General features: G+C 44.3%; 1 protein-coding gene across 3 annotated transcripts in view; it reads right to left on the bottom strand.

The window, feature by feature from the left end:
* Positions 1-19,212, bottom strand: part of trim2b (tripartite motif containing 2b) — a 227,051-nt gene that overhangs the window by 134,771 nt on the left and 73,068 nt on the right. For all 3 annotated transcript variants that reach the window (XM_072255852.1, XM_072255854.1, XM_072255853.1), the window contains exon 5: positions 5,997-6,177. In XM_072255852.1, coding sequence (XP_072111953.1) covers positions 5,997-6,177 — 181 coding nt within the window. The remainder of the gene's footprint in view (positions 1-5,996; positions 6,178-19,212) is intronic.

Here is a 19,212-nt window from a genome sequence, read left to right as displayed (position 1 = left end):
AGTCAACATAGCTTTGTGCGTGGTAGGCCCTGTCTAACCAATCTTACAGAGTTTTTTGAGGAAGTTATCAGGAAAGTTGATGACAACGAGCCTGTGGATGGGTTAGTATTTTATTCCTTGGAACACAGAAGACTGAGAGGAGATTTGATAGTGGTTTACAAAATTATGAACAGGGTTAATGCAAGTAGGCTTTTTCCACTGGGGTTGAATGGGACCACAACTAGAGATCAAGGGATAAGAGTGAAAGGTGAAAAGTTTAAGCAGAACATGAGGGGGAACTTCTTCACTCAGAGGGTGGTGAGAGTGTGGAACGAGTTGCCAGTGGAAGTGCTGCATGCAAGCTCGATTTCAACGTTTAAGAGAAGTTTGGATAGGTACATGGATGGTTATCATTCGGTTGCAGGTTGATGGGATTAGGCAGTTTAAATTGTTTTGTACAAACTAGATGTGTGATTCTAATTCAATCGAGATAAGTGTGAGGTGATGTATTCTGGAAAGTCTAACCAGGGTAGTAGCAATACTATTAATGGTAGGGCACTATGGGGCAGAGGGACCTGAATCGTTCATTGAAAGCAGTATCATAGTGAATAAGACACTTAGAACATTGGCCTTCAGTCCCGATATCGAGTAAAGTCAGAATACTAGTTGCCATTGCACAAGTTGTTGGTGAGGCTCCACTTGGAGTAAGAAGTACAGTTTTGATCATCTTGTCATAAGAAATACAGGTTGAACTGGAAAGGGTGCAGGAAAGATTTGGTTGCCTGGATTAGAGGACCTGAATTACAGGGTAAGGCTAGGTCTGGCCACGCTAGGCCTTCATTATTTCGAATATTGGAGAATGAGGGGTGACCATTCATAACTGTTTGAAATGAGAAGCACAGACAAGAAGGATGATAACTGTCTTTTCCCAGGATAAAAGAGTCTAAACTAATGGGCTTAAATTTAGGGTGAGAAATTTAAAAAGGACTGAAGAGACAAGTTTTTTTTGATATACAGAGGCTGGTGAGCATATAGAATGACCTGCTAGAGGCAGGTACAATAGTATCATTGAGAAGCACTTGGACAGATGCGTAGAGGGCAGAAGCTCAAGCTGGACTGGTTGGACCCCGGGGTTTTTAAGCTCCATCTCTGTGACTCTGTGACTATACAAACTAGGCTACTGTACTACCCTTAGTACATTTAAATGGATCACCATTGCAGAAGTAAGTGCTATCTACCACTTCACTATCCATCGTACCAACGGTGACCAGTGGGGTGCCTCAGGGATCTGTTCTGGGACCCTTAATCTTCGTGATTTTATAAATGACCTGGATGAGGAAGTGGAGGGATGGGTTAGTAAGCTTGCTGATGACACAAAAGCTGGGGGTGTTGTGGATAGTGTGGAGGGCTGTCAGAGGTTACAGAGGGACATTGATAGGATGCAAAACTGGGCTGAGAAGTGGCAGATGGAGTTCAACCCAGATAAGTGTGAAGTGTTTCATTTTAAAAACGCAAACACGAGGAATTCTGCAGATGCTGGAAAACCAAGCCACACACATCAAAGTTGCTGGTGAACGCAGCAGGCCAGGCAGCATCTCTAGGAAGAGGTACAGTCGACGTTTCGGGCCGAGACCCTTCATCAGGACTAACTGAAGGAAGAGCTAGTAAGAGATTTGAAAGTGGGAGGGGGAGGGGAGATCCAAAATGATAGGAGAACACAGGAGGGGAGGGATGGAGCCAAGAGCTGGACAAGTGATTGGCAAAAGGGATATGAGAAGATCATGGGACAGGAGGCCCAGGGAGAAGGAAAAGGGGGAGGGGGGGAAAAACCCAGAGCATGGGCAAGGGGTGTGTGTATGTATGGATAGAGATAGAGATAGAGATAGAGATAGAGATAGAGATAGAGATAGAGATAGAGATAGAGATAGAGATAGAGATAGAGATAGAGATAGAGATAGAGATAGAGATAGAGATAGAGATAGAGATAGAGATAGAGATAGAGATAGAGATAGAGATAGAGATAGAGATAGAGATAGAGATAGAGATAGAGATAGAGATAGAGATAGAGATAGAGATAGAGATAGAGATAGAGAGAGAGAGATAGAGATAGAGATAGATAGATAGAGAATGAATGAATGAGAATATGAATGTGTGTATATAAATAAATAATGGATGGGGTACGAGGGGGAGGTGGGACATTAGCGGAAGTTAGAGAAGTCAATGTTCATGCCATCAGGTTGGAGGCTACCCAGACGGAATATAACGTGTTGTTCCTCCAACCTGAGTTGTGGCTTCATCTTTACAGTAGAGGAGGTCATGGATAGACATATCAGAATGGGAATGGGATGTGGAATTAAAATGTGTGGCCACTGGGAGATCCTGCTTTCTCTGGTGGACAGAGCGTAGGTGTTCAGCAAAACCATCTCCCATTCTGCGTCGGGTCTCGCCAATATATAGAAGGCCACATCGGGAGCACCAGACGCAGTATATCACCCCAGCCGACTCACAGGTGAAGTGTCTCCTCGCCTGGAAGGACTGTCTGGCGCCCTGAATGGTGGTAAGGGAGGAAGTGTAAGGGCATGTGTAGCACTTGTTCCCCTTACAAGGATAAGTGCCAGGAGGGAGATCAGTGGGGAGGGATGGGCGGGACAAATGGACAAAGGAATCGCGTAGGGAGTGATCCCTGCGGAATGCAGAGAGGGGAGGGAGGGAAAGATGTGCTTAGTGGTGGGATCCCGTTGGAGGTGGCAGAAGTTACAAAGAATAATATGTTGGACCCGGAGGCTGGTGGGTTGGTAGGTGAGGACCTATTCCTAGTGGGGTGGCGGGAGGACAGAGTGAGAGCAGATGTGCGTGAAATGGGGGAGATGCGTTTGAAAGCAGAGTTGATGGTGGAGGAAGGGAAGCCCCTTTCTTTAAAAAAGGAGGACATCTCCCTCGTCCTGGAATGAAAAGCCTCATCCTGAGAGCAGATGCGGCGGAGACGGAGGAATTGCGAGAAGGGGATGGCATTTTTGCAAGAGACAGGGTGAGAAGAGGAATAGTCCAGATAGCTGTGAGAGTCAGTAGGCTTATAGTAGACATCAGTAGATAAGCTGTCTCCAGAGATAGAGACAGAAAGATCTAGAAAGGGGAGGGAGGTGTCGGAAATGGACCAGTTAAACTTGAGGGCAGGGTGAAAGTTGGAGACAAAGTTAATGAAGTCAACGAGCTCAGCATGCATGCAGGAAGCAGCACCAATGCAGTCCTCCATGTAGCGAAGGAAAAGTGGGGGACAGATACCAGAATAGGTTTAGAACATAGATTGTTCCACAAAGCCAACAAAAAGGCAAGCGTAGCTAGGACCCATACGGGTGCCCATAGCTACATCTTTAGTTTGGAGGAAGTGGGAGGTGCCAAAGGAGAAATTATTAAGAGTAAGGACTAATTCCGCTAGATGGAGCAGAGTGGTAGTAGAGGGGAACTGAATAGGTCTGGAATCCAAAAAGAAGCGGAGAGCTTTGAGACTTTCCTGATGGGGGATAGAAGTATATAAGGACTGGACATCCATGGTGAAAATAAAGCGGTGGCTTTTCATTCCAGGACGAGGGAGATGTCCTCCTTTTTTAAAGAAAGGGGCTTCCCTTCCTCCACCATCAACTCTGTTCTCAAACGCATCTCCCCCATTTCACGCACATCTGCTCTCATTCCATCCTCCCGCCACCCCACTAGGAATAGGGTTCCCCTGGTCCTCACCTACCACCCCACCAGCCTCCGGGTCCAACATATTATTCTCCGTAACTTCTGCTACCTCCAACGGGATCCCACCACTAAGCACATCTTTCCCTCCCCCCCTCTGCTTTCTGCAGGGATCACCCCCTACGGGACTTCCTTGTCCATTCGTTCCCCCCCATCCCTCTCCACTGATCTCCCTCCAGGCACTTATCCTTGTAAGCAGAACAAGTGCTACACATGCCCTTATACTTCCTCCCTTACCACCATTCAGCGCCTCAGACAGTCCTTCCAGGTGAGGCGACACTTCACCTGTGAGTCGGCTGGGGTGATATACTGCGTCCGGTGCTCCCAATGTGGCCTCCTATATATCGGTGAGACCCCCGACGCAGACTGGGAGACCGCTTTGCTGAACACCTATGCTCTGTCCGCCAGTGAAAGCAGAATCTCCCAGTGGCCACACGTTTTAATTCCACATCCCATTCCCATTCTGATATGTCTATCCACGGCCTCCTCTACTGTAAAGATGAAGCCACACTCAGGTTGGAGAAACAAAACCTTATATTCCGTCTGGGTAGCCTCTAACCTGATGGCATGAACATTGACTTCTCTAACTTCCGCTAATGCCCCACCTCCCCCTCGTACCCCATCCGTTATTTATTTGTATACACACATTCTTTCTCTCTCTCTCTCTCATTTTTCTCTCTCTGTCCCTCTCACTATACCCCTTGCCCATCCTCTGGGATTTTCCCCCCTCCCCCCTTTTCCTTCTCCCTGGGCCTCCTGTCCCATGATCCTCTCATATCCCTTTTGCCAATCACCTGTCCAGCTCTTGGCTCCACCCCTCCCCCTCCTGTGTTCTCCTATCATTTTGGATCTCCCCTCCCCCTGCCACTTTCAAATCTCTTACTAGCTCTTCCTTCAGTTAGTCCTGATGAAGGTCTTGGCCCGAAATGTCGACTGTACCTCTTCCTAGAGATGCTGCCTGACCTGCTGCATTCACCAGCAACTTTGATGTGTGTAGTGGTTCATTTTGGTCGGTCAAACATGGTGGCAGAACATAGTATTAATGGTAAGTCTCTTGGCAGTGTGGAGGATCAGAGGGATCTTGGGGTCCGAGTCCATAGGACACTCAAAGGAGCTGCGCAAATTGACTCTGGGGTTAAGAAGGCATACGGTGTATTGGCCTTCATCAATTGTGGAATTGAATTTAGGAGCCGAGAGGTAACGTTGCAGCTATATAGGACCCTGGTCAGACCCCACTTGGAGTACTGTGCTCAGTTCTTGTCCCCTCACTACAGGAAGGACGTGGAAAGCATAGAAAGGCTGCAGAGGAGATTTACAAGGATATTGCCTGGATTGGGGAGCATGCCTTATTGGTTGAGCGAACTCGGCCTTTTCTCCTTGGAGCGACGGAGGATGAGAGGTGACCTTATAGAGGTGTATAAGATGATGAGAGGCATTGATCGTGTGGATAGTCAGAGGCTTTTTCCCAGGGCTGAAGTGGCTGCCACAAGAGGGCACAGGTTTAAGGTGCTTAGGAGTAGGTACAGAGGAGATGTCAGGGGTAAGTTTTTTTACGCAGGGAGTGGTGAGTGAGTGGAATGGGCTGTCGGCAACGGTGCTGGAGGCGGATACGATAGGGTCTTTTAAGAGACTTTTGGATAGGTACATGAAGCTTAGGAAAATAGAGGGTTATGAGTAATCCTAGTAATTTTTAAGGTAGGGACATGTTCGGCACAACTTTGTGGGCCGAAGGGCCTGCATTGTGCTGTAGGTTTTCTACAAACATGTATGTTTCTAACTCACCACCATCTTTCTGTGGCCTAAAACTACCCTCATCATGATTAGCAATCATGTTCATTTTTGTACTCTCTATAATGAGTCACTAGATTAGTGAGCGAAGTTCATATCATTTTACTCTCAATGTTTTATACTAGCAACATGAGCATATTATCCACACGATACAATTATACCAACAGCAAATAAGGGCAAATTGCAACTTACGGTTTACTTTTTAAAATGTTCATTGAAACAACCCATGAACTGAGGATGCGTATTCACCACCTCTGAAACCTCTTGTTCTCTCTACCCTTCCTCCCTCCAATATAAAACATATTTGTTTCCTTAAGTTATTCTTGCTCTGATAAAGTTATTGTCTTGAAATTGTAAATGTTTTTCTTTTCATGTGCTGCCCAATGCATTTCTGTTTTTAGTGAGATAGTCTACTGGTTATCAATTCCACTTAGGCAGATTAGATGTTTTTGGCAAACTACTCAATTTAGCAAATACTGAAATCATCTTACTTTCTGTTTAACACCATATGTGACTTCAAGTTCCATGAGCAGAACACTCTTCCGTACACTGAGGGTCTTTTGGAGGTCACTGAATGTACTGTGAATTTCTTCTTCAATGCTCACTTTCTCATTTGTTAAGTCTTGTAAGATTTCAGTGAGGAAGCCCAGAGCAGAGTCCAATTCAGGCATCCTGTGAAAAGATCAGAGGTTTCTTTCCATTGCTTTGCTGGCTAGTTTGTATGAAACATTTTAATAGAAAAACGTTCAGTAATCTTTGTTTGTTATTTTGTACGAGTTTTTAGGGTTTAATGGGAAGAAGACATAAAGCTGTTCTAGCAGACAAGGTGAAAGAGAATCCAAGGGCTTCTACGGGTATATTAAGAGCAAAAAGATAGCAAGGGACAACATTGTTCCTCTTGAAGATCAGCGTGGTCATCTATGCATAGAACCGAAGGAGATCTTAAATGGATTTCTTTCATCTGTATTTACTCAGAAGATGGGCAAAATTGAGGCAAAACAGCAGTGAGGTCATGGATAGTATACAGGTTACAGAAGAGGAGGTACCTACTGTCCTCGGGTGTATTGGGGTTGATAACTTTCTAGGGCCTCACAATGTGTCCCTCAGACTTTGTGTAGGCTGGTGCAGAATCTGCAGGGGTCCTACGTCATTCGCCAGGGTGAGGTGCTGGAGAACAGCTAATGCTGTTCCATTGTTTAAGAAAGGCTTTAAGAATAAGCTGGAAAATTTTAGGCATGACATCATCCTTGGGCAAGTTATTTGAAAGTATTCTAAGGGACCAGATATTTGCATAGACAAAGACTGATTATGAATAGTCAAAATATTTTTTTGTGTGGTAAGTAACCTTACAGAGATTTTGAGGAGGTTACCAGGAAGGATGATAAAGGAAAGGCAGAGGTTGTTGTCTATATGGGATTTAGCAAAGCATTTGACAAGGTCCCGCATGAGAGAGTGGTCAAGAAGGCATTGAAGGTGAGGTAGTAAACTTGATTCAACGTTGGCTTTGTCGGAGAAGTCTGAGAGTCAGAGTAGGTGGTTGTCACTCTGACTGGAGACCTGTGACTATTGGTGTGCTGCAGGGATCAGTGCTGTTTGTCAGCTATATCAACAATCTGGATGATAATGTGGAAAGCTGGATCAGCAAATTTGTGGGTGACACCAAGACTAGGGGCTCAGTGGACAGCGAGGAAGGCTATCAAAATTTCTGGACCAGCTGGAAAATTGGGCTGAAAAATGACAGGTAGAAACCAATCACAAACAACAGAAAATCTGCAGATGCTGGAAATCCAAGCAACACACACAAAATGCTGGAGGAACTCAGCAGGCCAGACAGCACCTGTGGAAAAAACGTACAGTTGATGTCTCGGCCCAAAATGTCAACTGTACTTCTTTCCATAGATGCTGGCAGCATTTTGTGTGTGTTGGGTGGAATTTAATGTAGACAAGTGTGAAGTGTTTCTCTGTGGGAGGACAAACTAGCGGAGGAGTAACACAATGAACAGTGGGGTGCTGAGGGAGTTGGGACGACAAATCTTTAATTCCTTGAAAATGGTGTCACAGGTAGATAGGGTTGTAAAGAAAGTGTTGAACACCCTAGCCTTCTTAAATCAAAAGTACTGAATACAGAAGTTGGGCTGTTAATGCTGAAGTTGTATAAGACATTGTAGTGGCCAAACCTGGAGAAATGTGTGCATTTCTGGTTTGCTACCTACAGGAAAGATATCAATAAGATTGAAAAGAGTACAGATAAAATTTAAAAGGATGTCGCATGACTTGAGGACCTCAGTTATAGGGAAAAGATTAACAGGTTCAGACTTTATTCCCTGCAGTGTAGAAGAATGTGGGAAGATATGATAGAGCTATACAAAATTGAGAAAAAGAGTAAATGCAGGCAGTATTTTTTTCCAATGAAGTTGGGTGAGACTAGAACTAGAGGTCATGGGTTAAGGATGAAAGGTGAAATGTTTAAGGGGAACATGGGGGGAACTTCTTCAGTCAGAGTGACAAGAGTGTGGAATGAGTTGCAAGTAGAAATAAGCAATTTGAATAAGTTTGAATAAGTGCATGTCTTGGAGGGGTAGGCAGGGCTATTGTTTGGTGCAGGTCGTTGGGACTAGGCAGAATAATAGGTTGGTATGGACTAGATCGGCTGAGGGGTCTGTTTCTGAACTACAATCCCTAGGACCAAGAATGGCACACATTCTTTACTGAACGTAACAAATGCAAAGGAAAAACATTCAACAGCCGTAAGGAAAAATAAAACAATAAAACTACAGTTTGCAAACAAGAGAAAATCTGCAGATGCTGGAAATCCGAGCAACACGCACAAAATGCTGGAAAAACTCAGTAGGCCAGAAAGCATCTAAGGAAAAAAGAACAGTCGACGTTTCGGCTAAGACCCTTCGGCAGGACTGGAGAAAGAAAGATGAGGAGTAGAGTTAAAAGGTGGGGGGAGGGGAGGGAGAGACACAAGGTGATAGATGAAACCAGGAGCGAGAAGGATGAAGTAAAGAGCAGGGAAGTTTATTGGTGAAAGAGATACAAGGCTGGAGAAAGGGGAGTCTGATAGGAGATGACAGAAGGCCATGGAAGAAAGCAAAAGTGGAGGAGCACCAGAGGGAGGCGATGGGCAGGTAAGGCGATAAGGTGACAGAGGGAAATGGGGATGGGGTTCAGACAGCAGTGCAGGGGGAGTGGATTACCAGAAATTTGAGAAGTCAATGTTCATGCCATCAGCTTGGAGGCTACCCGGAAGGAATATAAGGTGTTGTTCCTCCAACCTGAGTGTGGACTCATCACGACAGTAGAGGAGACCATGGATTTACATATCGGAATGGGAATGAGAAGTGGAATTTTGCCAGAAGAAGCAGGATCTCCCAGTGGCCACCTACTTTAATTCCACTTCCCATTCCCATTCTACTGTCGTGATGAAGCCACACTCAGGTTGGAGGAACAACACCTTACGTTCATCTGGTTAGCCTCCTACCTGATGGCATGAACACTGATTTCTTAAACTTCTGGTAATGTCTCCCCCATTCCCCTCTTCACCATTCTCTTTTCCCTCTCTCACCTTATCTCCTTGCCTGCCCATCACCTCCCTCGGGTACTCCTCTGCCATTTTCTTTCTTCCATGTCCTCTGTCCTCTCCTATAAGACTCTCCCTTTTCCATCCCTGTATCTCTTTCACTAATGAGCTTCCCAGCACTTTACTTAATCCCTCCCCCTCCCGATTTCACCTATCACCTTGTGTTTCTCTCTCCCCTCCCCTATTAAATCTACTCCCTATCTTTTCTTCTCCAGTCCTGCCTAAGGGTCTCAGCCCGAAATGTCGACTGTACTCTTTTTCATAGAAACTATGGTTTGGAAAGGAAAAGCAAAAATAAGATAAACAATAAAGTAATAACACTTCAGGAAGATAAATTGAACATCATTCAAATTCTAATCAGGATAAAATGTTTCAAAATGTACTGTTTAAAAAAAGCATTTCAAACATATCTAGAGAATTAGATCTACAACTTTTACTTCATCCCTTTCAGAACTGGGAGTATAACTTCTCGATATCTCTAAATAAATAAAATAGTAAATAAAAGTTATTGGAGAGAAGTGGCAAGTTCCAAAACTACTGGATGATTCTCTGGCAATATACTCTGGCTGGAGTTTATGCAGGAAGTGAGGAAGGTGCAAGACAGGTATATTCCAAAAAAGAAGAAATTTTCGAACGGAAAAAGGATGCAACCGTGGTTGACAAGAGAAGTCAAAGCCAAAGTTAAAGCAAAGGAGAGAGCATACAAGGTAGCAAAAATTAGTGGGAAGACAGAGGATTGGGAAGTTTTTAAAAGCTTACAAAAGGAAACTAAGAAGGTCATTAAGAGGGAAAAGATTAACTATGAAAGGAAGCTAGCAAATAATATCAAGGAGGACACTAAAAGCTTTTTGAAGTATATAAAGAGTAAAAGACGGGTGAGAGTAGATATACGACCGATAGAAAATGATGCTGGAGAAATTGTAATGGGAGATAAGGAGATGGTGGAGGAACTGAACGAGTATTTTGCATCATTCTTCACTGAGGAAGACATCAGCAGTATACTGGACACTCAAGGGTGGCAGGGAAGAGAAGTGTGCGCAGTCACAGTTACGACAGAGAACGTACTCCGGAAGCTCAATAGTCTAAAGGTAGATAAATCTCCTGGACCAGATGGAATGCACCCTCGTGTTCTGAAGGAAGTAGCTGTGGAGATTTCGGAGGCTTTAGCGATGATCTTTCAAAAGTCGATAGACTCTGGCATGGTTCCGGAGGATTGAAAGATTGCAAATGTCACTCCGCTATTTAAGAAGGGGGCAAGGAAGCAAAAAGGAAATTGTAGACCTGTTAGCTTGACATCGGTGGTTGGGAAGTTGTTGGAGTCGATTGTCAAGGATGAGGTTACAGAGTACTTGGAGGCATATGACAAGATAGGCAGAACTCAGCATGGATTCCTTAAAGGAAAATCCTGCCTGACAAACCTATTACAATTTTTTGAGGAAATTACCAGTAGGCTAGACAAGGGAGATGCAGTGGATGTTGTATGTTTGGATTTTCAGAAGGCCTTTGACAAGGTGCCACACATGAGGTTACTTAACAAGATAAGAGCCTATGGAATTACGGGAAAGTTACATACGTTGATAGAGCGTTGGCTGATTGGCAGGAAACAGAGAGTGGGAATAAAGAGATCTTATTCTGGTTGGCTGCCCGTTACCAGTGGTGTTCCACAGGGGTCCGTGTTGGGACCGCTTCCTTTTACATTGTACATCAACGATTTGGATTATGGAATAGATAGCTTTGTGACTAAGTTTGCCAACGATATGAAGATAGGTGGAGGGGCCGGTAGTGCTGAGGAAACGGAGAGTCTGCAGAGAGACTTGGATAGATTGGAAGAATGGGCAAAGAAGTGGCAAATGAAATACAATGTTGAAAAGTGTATGGTTATGTACTTTGGCAGGAGAAATAAATGAGCAGACTATTATTTAAATGGGGAAGGAATTCAAAATTCTGAGATGCAACGGGACTTGGGAGTCCTCGTACAGGATACCCTTAAGGTTAACCTCCAGGTTGAGTCAGTGGTGAAGAAGGTGAATACAATGTTGGCATTCATTTCTAGAGGAATAGAGTATAGGAGCAGGGATGTGATGTTGAGGGTTCTTTAAGGTGCTGGTGAGACCTCATTTGGAGTACTGTGGGCAGTTTTGGTCTCCTTGTTTAAGAAAGGATGTGCTGACGTTGGAGAGGTTACAGAGAAGATTCACTAGAATGATTCCAGGAATGAGAGGGTTAACATATGAGGAACGTTTGTCCGCTCCTGGACTGTATTCCTTGGAGTTTAGAAGAATGAGCGGAGACTTCATAGAGACATTTCGAATGTTGAAAGGCCTGGACAGAGAGGATGTGGCAAAGTTGTTTCCCATGATGGGGGAGCCTAGTACGAGACGACATGACTTAAGGATTGAAGGGCGCCCATTCAGAACAGAATTGTGAAGAAATTTTTTAGTCAGAGGGTGGTGAATCTATGGAATTTGTTGCCACAGGCAGCAGTGGAGGCCAGGTCATTGGGTGTACTTAAGGCAGAGATTGATAGGTATCTGAGTAGCCAGGACATCAAAGGTTATGGTGAGAAGGCAGGGGAGTGGGACTAAATGGGAGAATGGATCAGTTCATGATAAAATGGCGGAGCAGACTTGATAGGCTGAATGGCCGACTTCTTCTCCTTTGTCTTATGGTCTTATACGTACATCCTATGATCTTCAGTATTTATTTGACAGATATTATGGACATTGTGAAAGATAAAATCTACAGTCATTAACACTCATTAAAGGCCAACTCACAGAGGGGTACACTCCAACAGAGGGAAAACTTTCCTTCTTTGCTATGGCTCAAAATATTGAAGAAAATTACCATAAAGGCAGAAGATGCAAGTCTGCTTTCAGTGGTAATTGATTGGATGCAGTGAGATCTTGTGCATGTTTTTAATGCATTTGTAATTTCTTCACGTTCCATTCTGGGCACTAGCCTCCATAGTATCCAGGACACCTTCAAGGAGCGATGCCACAAAAAGATGGCATTCATCATTAAGGACCCCATCACCTAGGTCAGGCTTTGTTCTCACAGTTACCATCAGGAAGGAGGTAGAAGCCTGAAGCCACACACTCAGTGATTCAGGAATAGCCTCTACCCCTCTGCCATCTGATTTCTGAATGGACATTGAACCCACGAACACTACCTCACTACTTTTTAATTTCTATTTTTGCACTACTTATTTATTTTAACTATTTTATATGCATATAAAAAGCAAAAACAGACCCTTATTCTCTCAACAAATCTCAGTCAGTCTCTGAGGTGGTTTAATGTTCCTTTTTTGTTTGCTGTATGTTTCCACAGGTGTATTACCTGTATTTGGTACATTAATATTTATGTCCTCCTGAGAATTCTGATCAACAAGTTTATTCTTTACGTCTGCTGGCCCCTTGCTGTTCTGACAGGTAACACATCACAGCTTGTGGTCAGAGATCCAAACGGTTCTTCTCAGAGGTGTTCCTCACTCCATTTGAATCTGGTAGGAATGTGGAGTAACTTCCTCTTGCACATGTCCTTGCATGGACCATGAGCCAGAATGGTATCTAGGATTCGCATTTGATCTCCAGGCTTCAGGACTGGTAGGTTTTCCATAGTCTTGTGATACTGTTTTTGTTTCCCTTTCTCTTCAGCCAATTTGACCTTGTTGCTTACCTTGTGTCAAGCATGAATGGGATTACTGTCTCATTCAGAGTCACTGGAACAATCCATTCTGTTTTACCAGCTCCAGCTGTCTGCAGAGAATCTACAAAGACTTCCATTTCCTCAGCAATTGTGTGCACCTTTCTGTTGGTAGTCCCGGCTTTGCAGCACTTTGCAAAATGATTCTTCTTCTCACAGTTATTACAGGACTTTCCATTAGCAGGACATGTCTTTGGGATGTGCCCAGCCCCACAGTTGCTGCACTTACTGTTTGAGCCTATCCCTTTCCTTTTCTGTTGCTTTGGGAAATGCCTTGTGCTCTGCCCCTTTGTTTTCATGGCATTCACTGTTGTTCCCACCCTGTGCAGCTCCTCAGCTTGCGCTCGTGTGGTCTCTGTTGCCCTACACACATTCACAGCCTTTTCTGGCGTCAAATCTTTTTCGCAGAGCAAGCTTTCTCTGAGCCCATTATCCGGTCTCCACAAAACTCTGACTAGTGAGTCTCTCAAATCTCCAAACTAACAGGACTTACTCAGTGCATAGGTGTGGGGATTGAGACCTAGGCAAGGATTTGCAGGCCATTACTTCCTACAAAGTGAAACCACACATCATAAAGGAAACAAAGCTTCATTCCCTGCAAAGCTGAGCACCATTATGCATGCTTTGAAAGGGAGAATAAAAATATAGCTGTATGAATCCATGCAACATCTGGAGACCCTATGATATCTGTCTCAGTGGTCAACTGTCCAGTGGAGAAGGAGCACGTCCAAAGTGTCAAGCCCAACGGTGCATCCAACAGACCACTATAAGTCTGTGTCAACCAACTGGCTGGAGTTTTTAAGACATCTTCAGCTGTCTGCAGTCAGAGGGTCCCACTTGCTTCAAAAGTGCATTTATACTAGTGCTCAAGAGGTGCAGGGTGAGCTGCCTCAACAACTATTGCCCAGTAGCACTAACATCTGCTGTGATAATGTGCTTTGAGAGATAGACCATGGCTAGAATTAACTCCCGCCCATGTAAGGACCTGGACGCACTGCATTTTGCCCACCACAACAGGTCTACAGCAGATGCAACCATACTGGCTCCCCATTCCACTGTACAACACCTATACAGCAGCAATACCTACTGTAGGTCAGGATGCTGTTTACTTTTTGCAACATTATCAACCTCTCAGTATTAATCAACAAGCTTCAAAATCTGGGCCTCTGTGTCTCCTTCTACAACGAGATTCTTGACTTCTTCATCAGAACACAGTCAGTGTACACTGGAAATCTTAGGTCCATCCTGCGCTCAGCATATTGATGCAATTATGAAACACGCACACCATTAGCAATTAGAAGAGCTTTGGTTTGTCACTAAAGACTAACCTATTTCTACAGCTGAGCCACGGGGAGCATTCTAACTGGGTTGTACTCTCCCTATCCATGATATGTCCACCAAAAACTTTAAGAACAGCTTCTTCCCCACAGCCATCAGGTTTCTGAAAGGTGCACAAACCCATGAACACTACCTCACTGTTCTGCTCTCTTTTTGCACAACTTACGATTTTTTAATATATTTTCATTGTAACTTATAGTGATTTTTATGTATTGCGCTGTACTGTTGCCACAAAACAACACTTTTCACAATATATGTCAGTGATGATAAGCCTGACACTGATTTTGATTCCAGCAGCATATTCCACCCACCCACCACTGCGCGATAAAAACACACATCCTCCCTATACTTTCCTCTAATCACCTTAAAATTACGTCAACATGAGGAATTCTGCAGGTGCTGGAAATTCAAGCAACACTTATCAAAGTCACTGGTGAACGCAGCAGGCCAGGCAGCATCTCTAGGAAGAGGTACAGTCGACGTTCTGGGCCGAGACCCTTCGTCAGGACTAACTGAAGGAAGAGCCAGTAAGAGATTTGATAGTGGAAGGGGGAGGGGGAGATCCAAAATGATAGGAGAACACAGGAGGGGGAGGGGTGGAGCCAAGAGCTGGACAGGTGATTGGCAAAAGGGATATGAGAGGATCATGGGACAGGAGGCCCAGGGAAAACACTGGGCCACATCCCACATTCCCATTCCCATTCCGATATGTCTATCCACGGCCTCCTCTACTGTAAAGATGAAGCCACACTCAGGTTGGAGGAACACCACCTTATATTCCGTCTGGGTAGCCTCCAACCTGATGGCATGAACATTGACTTCTCTAACTTCCGCTGATGCCCCCCCTTCCCCTTTTCCATCTCCCTGGGCCTCCTGTCCTATAATCCTCTCATATCCCTTTTGCCAATCACCTGTCCAGCTCTTGGGCTCCCTCCCTCCCCCTCCTGTCTTCTCCTATCATTTTGGATCTTCCCCCTCCCCCTCTCAAATTTCTTACTGGCTCTTCCTTCAGTTAGTCCTGATGAAGGGTCTCGGCCCGAAACGTCGACATTACCTCTTCCTAGAGATGCTGCCTGGCCTGCTGCGTTCACCAGCAGCTTTGCTGTGTGTTGCTTAAAATTATGTCCCCTTGTTTCAGCCATTTCCACCCTTGTACAATGTCTCTGGCTCTCCACTCAGTCTATGCCTTTTATCATATTGTATAACTCTGTTGTCACCTCTCACCCTCCACTCAAAAGAGAAAACCCCTAGCTCATTAAACTTTCTTCATAAGACAGGTTCTCTAATCCAGGCAGCATCCTGGTATCCTATCTAAAGGTTCCACATCCTTCCTATAATGGAGTGACCAGAACTGAACACAATATTCCAAGCGTGGTCTGTACAGCTGTAATAGTACCATGCAGCTCTTGAGCCCAATCCACTGACTAAAGAAAGCCACCAAACGATACAACTTTATAACTATTCAATCCACTTCCGCAGCAGCTTTCAAGGACCTGTAGAAGTGGACCCCAAGATCCTCCCATTCCTCCACACTTCTGGAGAAGGGCCTTGACCTGAAGCATTCAGTGCTTATTCATTTTCCTAGCTGCTGCCTGGCCTGCTGAGTTCCCCAGCATTTTGTGAGCGTTGCTCTGGATTTCCAGTGTCGGCAGATTTTCCCTTGTTCATAATCAGCATGTGCAGCAACTATTCCTGCCCTCATGACAGCCAAGTTTGTAATGGCCACACCATTGCTGTGCCATACACTGATATGGTCTCCAAATTTATCACCCTTGATCCTGATATTTTTGCATTAAAGTAAGGCACTTATCAATCATCCAACTGACTGCAACCTTGCCCGACATCCACCGCCTATATTTCTGCAGTCTCTCTACACCCTACATCTACATTTACACCAACTGAACCATCCTCTGATCTATCATTTCAGTCCCCATCCACCAGCCAAACTAGTTAAAACTTTCCCCAACAGCTTGAGCAAACCTGCTCTCAAGGATACTGGTCTGCCTCTAGTTGAGATGTAGCCCAACCCTTTTGTACAGGTCATAGCTTCCCCAAGAAAGATCCCAATGTTCCACAGATTTGAAGTCCTGTTACCCTTGAAGTCCTGCTTTTCAACTTCCTACCCAGTTCCCTATTTTCACTCTTCAGGACCACTTGCCTTTTCCTACCTATGACAATGGTACGCCATGTACCAAGACTCTGGCTTCATATCCACAAAATCTACTGTATGTTCCCCTACAACTACTGCTCTCCTCTTCTTCCCCCTTCCCTTCTGAGCCACAAAGTCAGACACAATGTGGCAGACACCTGGACATTTTGGCTTTCTCCGGTAGCTCGTTCGCTACCAACAACATTATAAGCTGCATATTTGTTACTGAGAGGACAGTCACAGGGGCACTGCACTATCTATCAATTCCTTTTCAGTCACACACACACGACAGTCACACAGCTACCTGCCTCCTACAACTTAGGTGTAACTTCCTTCCTGTTGCTCCTATCTATCTCATCCATATTAACTAGAATTAGGCCATTCAGCCCATCAAGTCAGCTCCACCATTCCATCATGGCTGATCTCAGATCCCACTCAACCCCCTACACCTGCCTTCTCGCCATATCCTTTGATGCCCTGACTGATCAGGAAACTTCCGCCTTAAATATATGCACGGACTTGGCCTCCACCGCAGTCCGTGGCAGAGCATTCCACAGATTCACTACTCTCTGGCTAAAAAAAATGTTCTCCTTACCTCTGTTGTAAAAGATTGCATCTCAATTTTTAGGCTGTGCCCTCTAGTTCTGGTTACCCCCACCACAGGAAACATCCTCTCCACATCCACCCTTTCTGGTCTCTTTAATATTCAGTAGATTTCAATAAGATCCCCATCATTCTTCTAAATTACAATGACTACAGGCTCAAAGCCGCTAAACACTCCTCTTATGTTAACTCCTACATTCCTAGAATCATCCTTGTGAACCTCTTCTGGACCCTCTCCAATGACAACACATCCTTTCTGAGATATGGGGCCCAAAACTGCGGACAATACTCCAAGTGCGGCCTGACAAGAGTCTTATAAGGGCTCAGCATTATCTCTTTGCTTTTATATTTGACTCCCCTTGAAATAAATGCCAACATTGCATTTGCCTTCTTTACCACAGACTCAACCTGCAAACTAATCTTCTGGAATCTTGCACGAGGACTCCTAATTCCCTCTGCACCTCTGACGTTTGAACCTTTTCCCCATTTAGATCATCTGCATTATTGTTCCTTTTACCAAAATGTATTATCATACATTTCCCAGCACTATATTCCATCAGCCACGTTTTTGCCCATTCTTCCAATTTGTCTAAGTCCTGCAATCGCATTGCTTTCTCAGCTCTACCTATCCTTCCACCTATCTTCGTATCATCAGCAAACTTTGCCACAAAGCCGTCAATTCCATTATCTAAATCATTGACAAACAATGTGAAAAGCAGTGGTCTCAAAACTGACCCGAGGAACAAAACTGGTCACTGGCAGGCAACCAGAAAAGGCCCCCTTTATTTCCACTCTCTGTCTCCTGTCTGTCAGCCATTCCTCTTATCCATGCCAGTATATTTCTAGTACTGCTATAGGATTTTATCTTGTAAAGCAGCCTCATGTGTGGCACCTTATCAAATGCCTCTGAAAATATCTTAAGCAGAGGTTGTTGGATTCTTGATTGGTCAATGCATGAAGGGATACAGGGAGAAGGCAGCAGATTGGGGCTGAGAGAAAAATTGGATCAACAATGATGAAATGGTAGAGGAGACTTGATAGGCCAAATGGCCTAATTCTGATCCTATATCTTATAGTCAAACAGTATATTTACAATAATACTCAAATATTACTGCAACATCAAATACACTAGAACTAGTTGTCCTGTACAGACATTTTATGATACTCATAAGATGTGTAAAGTCATCCAACATCCAATTTTTTTTCTGCCAGCAAAGCTGCATGATTTAATTCAATCCAGCATTCCTTTTGTTCAGATTAAATGGGACAAAACAGGTGGGAGCCATCAACAGCATGGACAAGCTGGGGCAACGCCCGTTTAACTGCTATAGTGCATTACCGACATATTGGCGGTGTCACTGATTTGTGTATTTGACCATATCGGTGGTGTTACCGATTCCATATCTGACTGTATCAATAGTATCATCGATTCCATATCCAACCGTTTTGGAGGCGTTACTGATTCCGTATCCGAACATATCAATCATATTACACTACAATACACTAGGAGTGTACTAAAAGTGTGACTGATTCTGAATCCAACTGTATCAGTGGTGTTAATGATTCAGTTTCAACGGTATTACTGATTCCATATCCGACTGTATTGGTGTCACTGATTCCGTATACGACCATATCGATCGTATTACAGATTCTGTATCTGACTGCATTGATCGTATTACTGATTCCATATCCTACCGTATCGGCGGTGTTACCGATTCCGTATCCAACCGTATCAATCGTATTACTGATTCCGTATCCAACTGTATTGTTGGTATCACTGATTCTGTATCTGACCGTATCGGGGGTGTTACTGATTCTGTATCTGACCGTAGCAATAGTATCACTGATTCCATATCCAACCATTTCGGAGGTGTTACTGATTCTGTATCCGAACATATCAATCATATTACACTACAATACACTAGGAGCGTACTGAAAGTGTGACTGATTCTGAATCCAACTGTCTTGGTGGTGTTAATGATTCAGTTCCAACCGCATTACTGATTCCATATCCGACTGTATTGGTGGTGTCACTGATTCTGTATCCGAATGCATCGATCGTATTGCTGATTCCATATCCAACTGTATCGGCAGTGCCACTGATTCCGTATCTGACTGTATCGATCGTATTACTGATTCCGTATCCAACTGTATCGGCAGTGTCACTGATTCTGTATCTGACCGTATCAGCGGTGTTACCGATTCTGTATCCAACTGTATCAATCGTATTACTGATCCTGTATCCAACTGTACTGTCGGTATCACTGATTCCGTATCTGACCGTATCGGGGGAGTTACCAATTCCGTATCCAACCATATCAATCATATT

This window comes from Mobula birostris, chromosome 4 (genome assembly GCF_030028105.1).
Source record: "Mobula birostris isolate sMobBir1 chromosome 4, sMobBir1.hap1, whole genome shotgun sequence".
Classification (NCBI taxonomy): Eukaryota; Metazoa; Chordata; class Chondrichthyes; order Myliobatiformes; family Myliobatidae; genus Mobula; species Mobula birostris.
The sequence above is the reverse complement of the archived record's forward strand: the minus strand, read 5'-3'. Positions and strand labels throughout refer to the sequence as shown.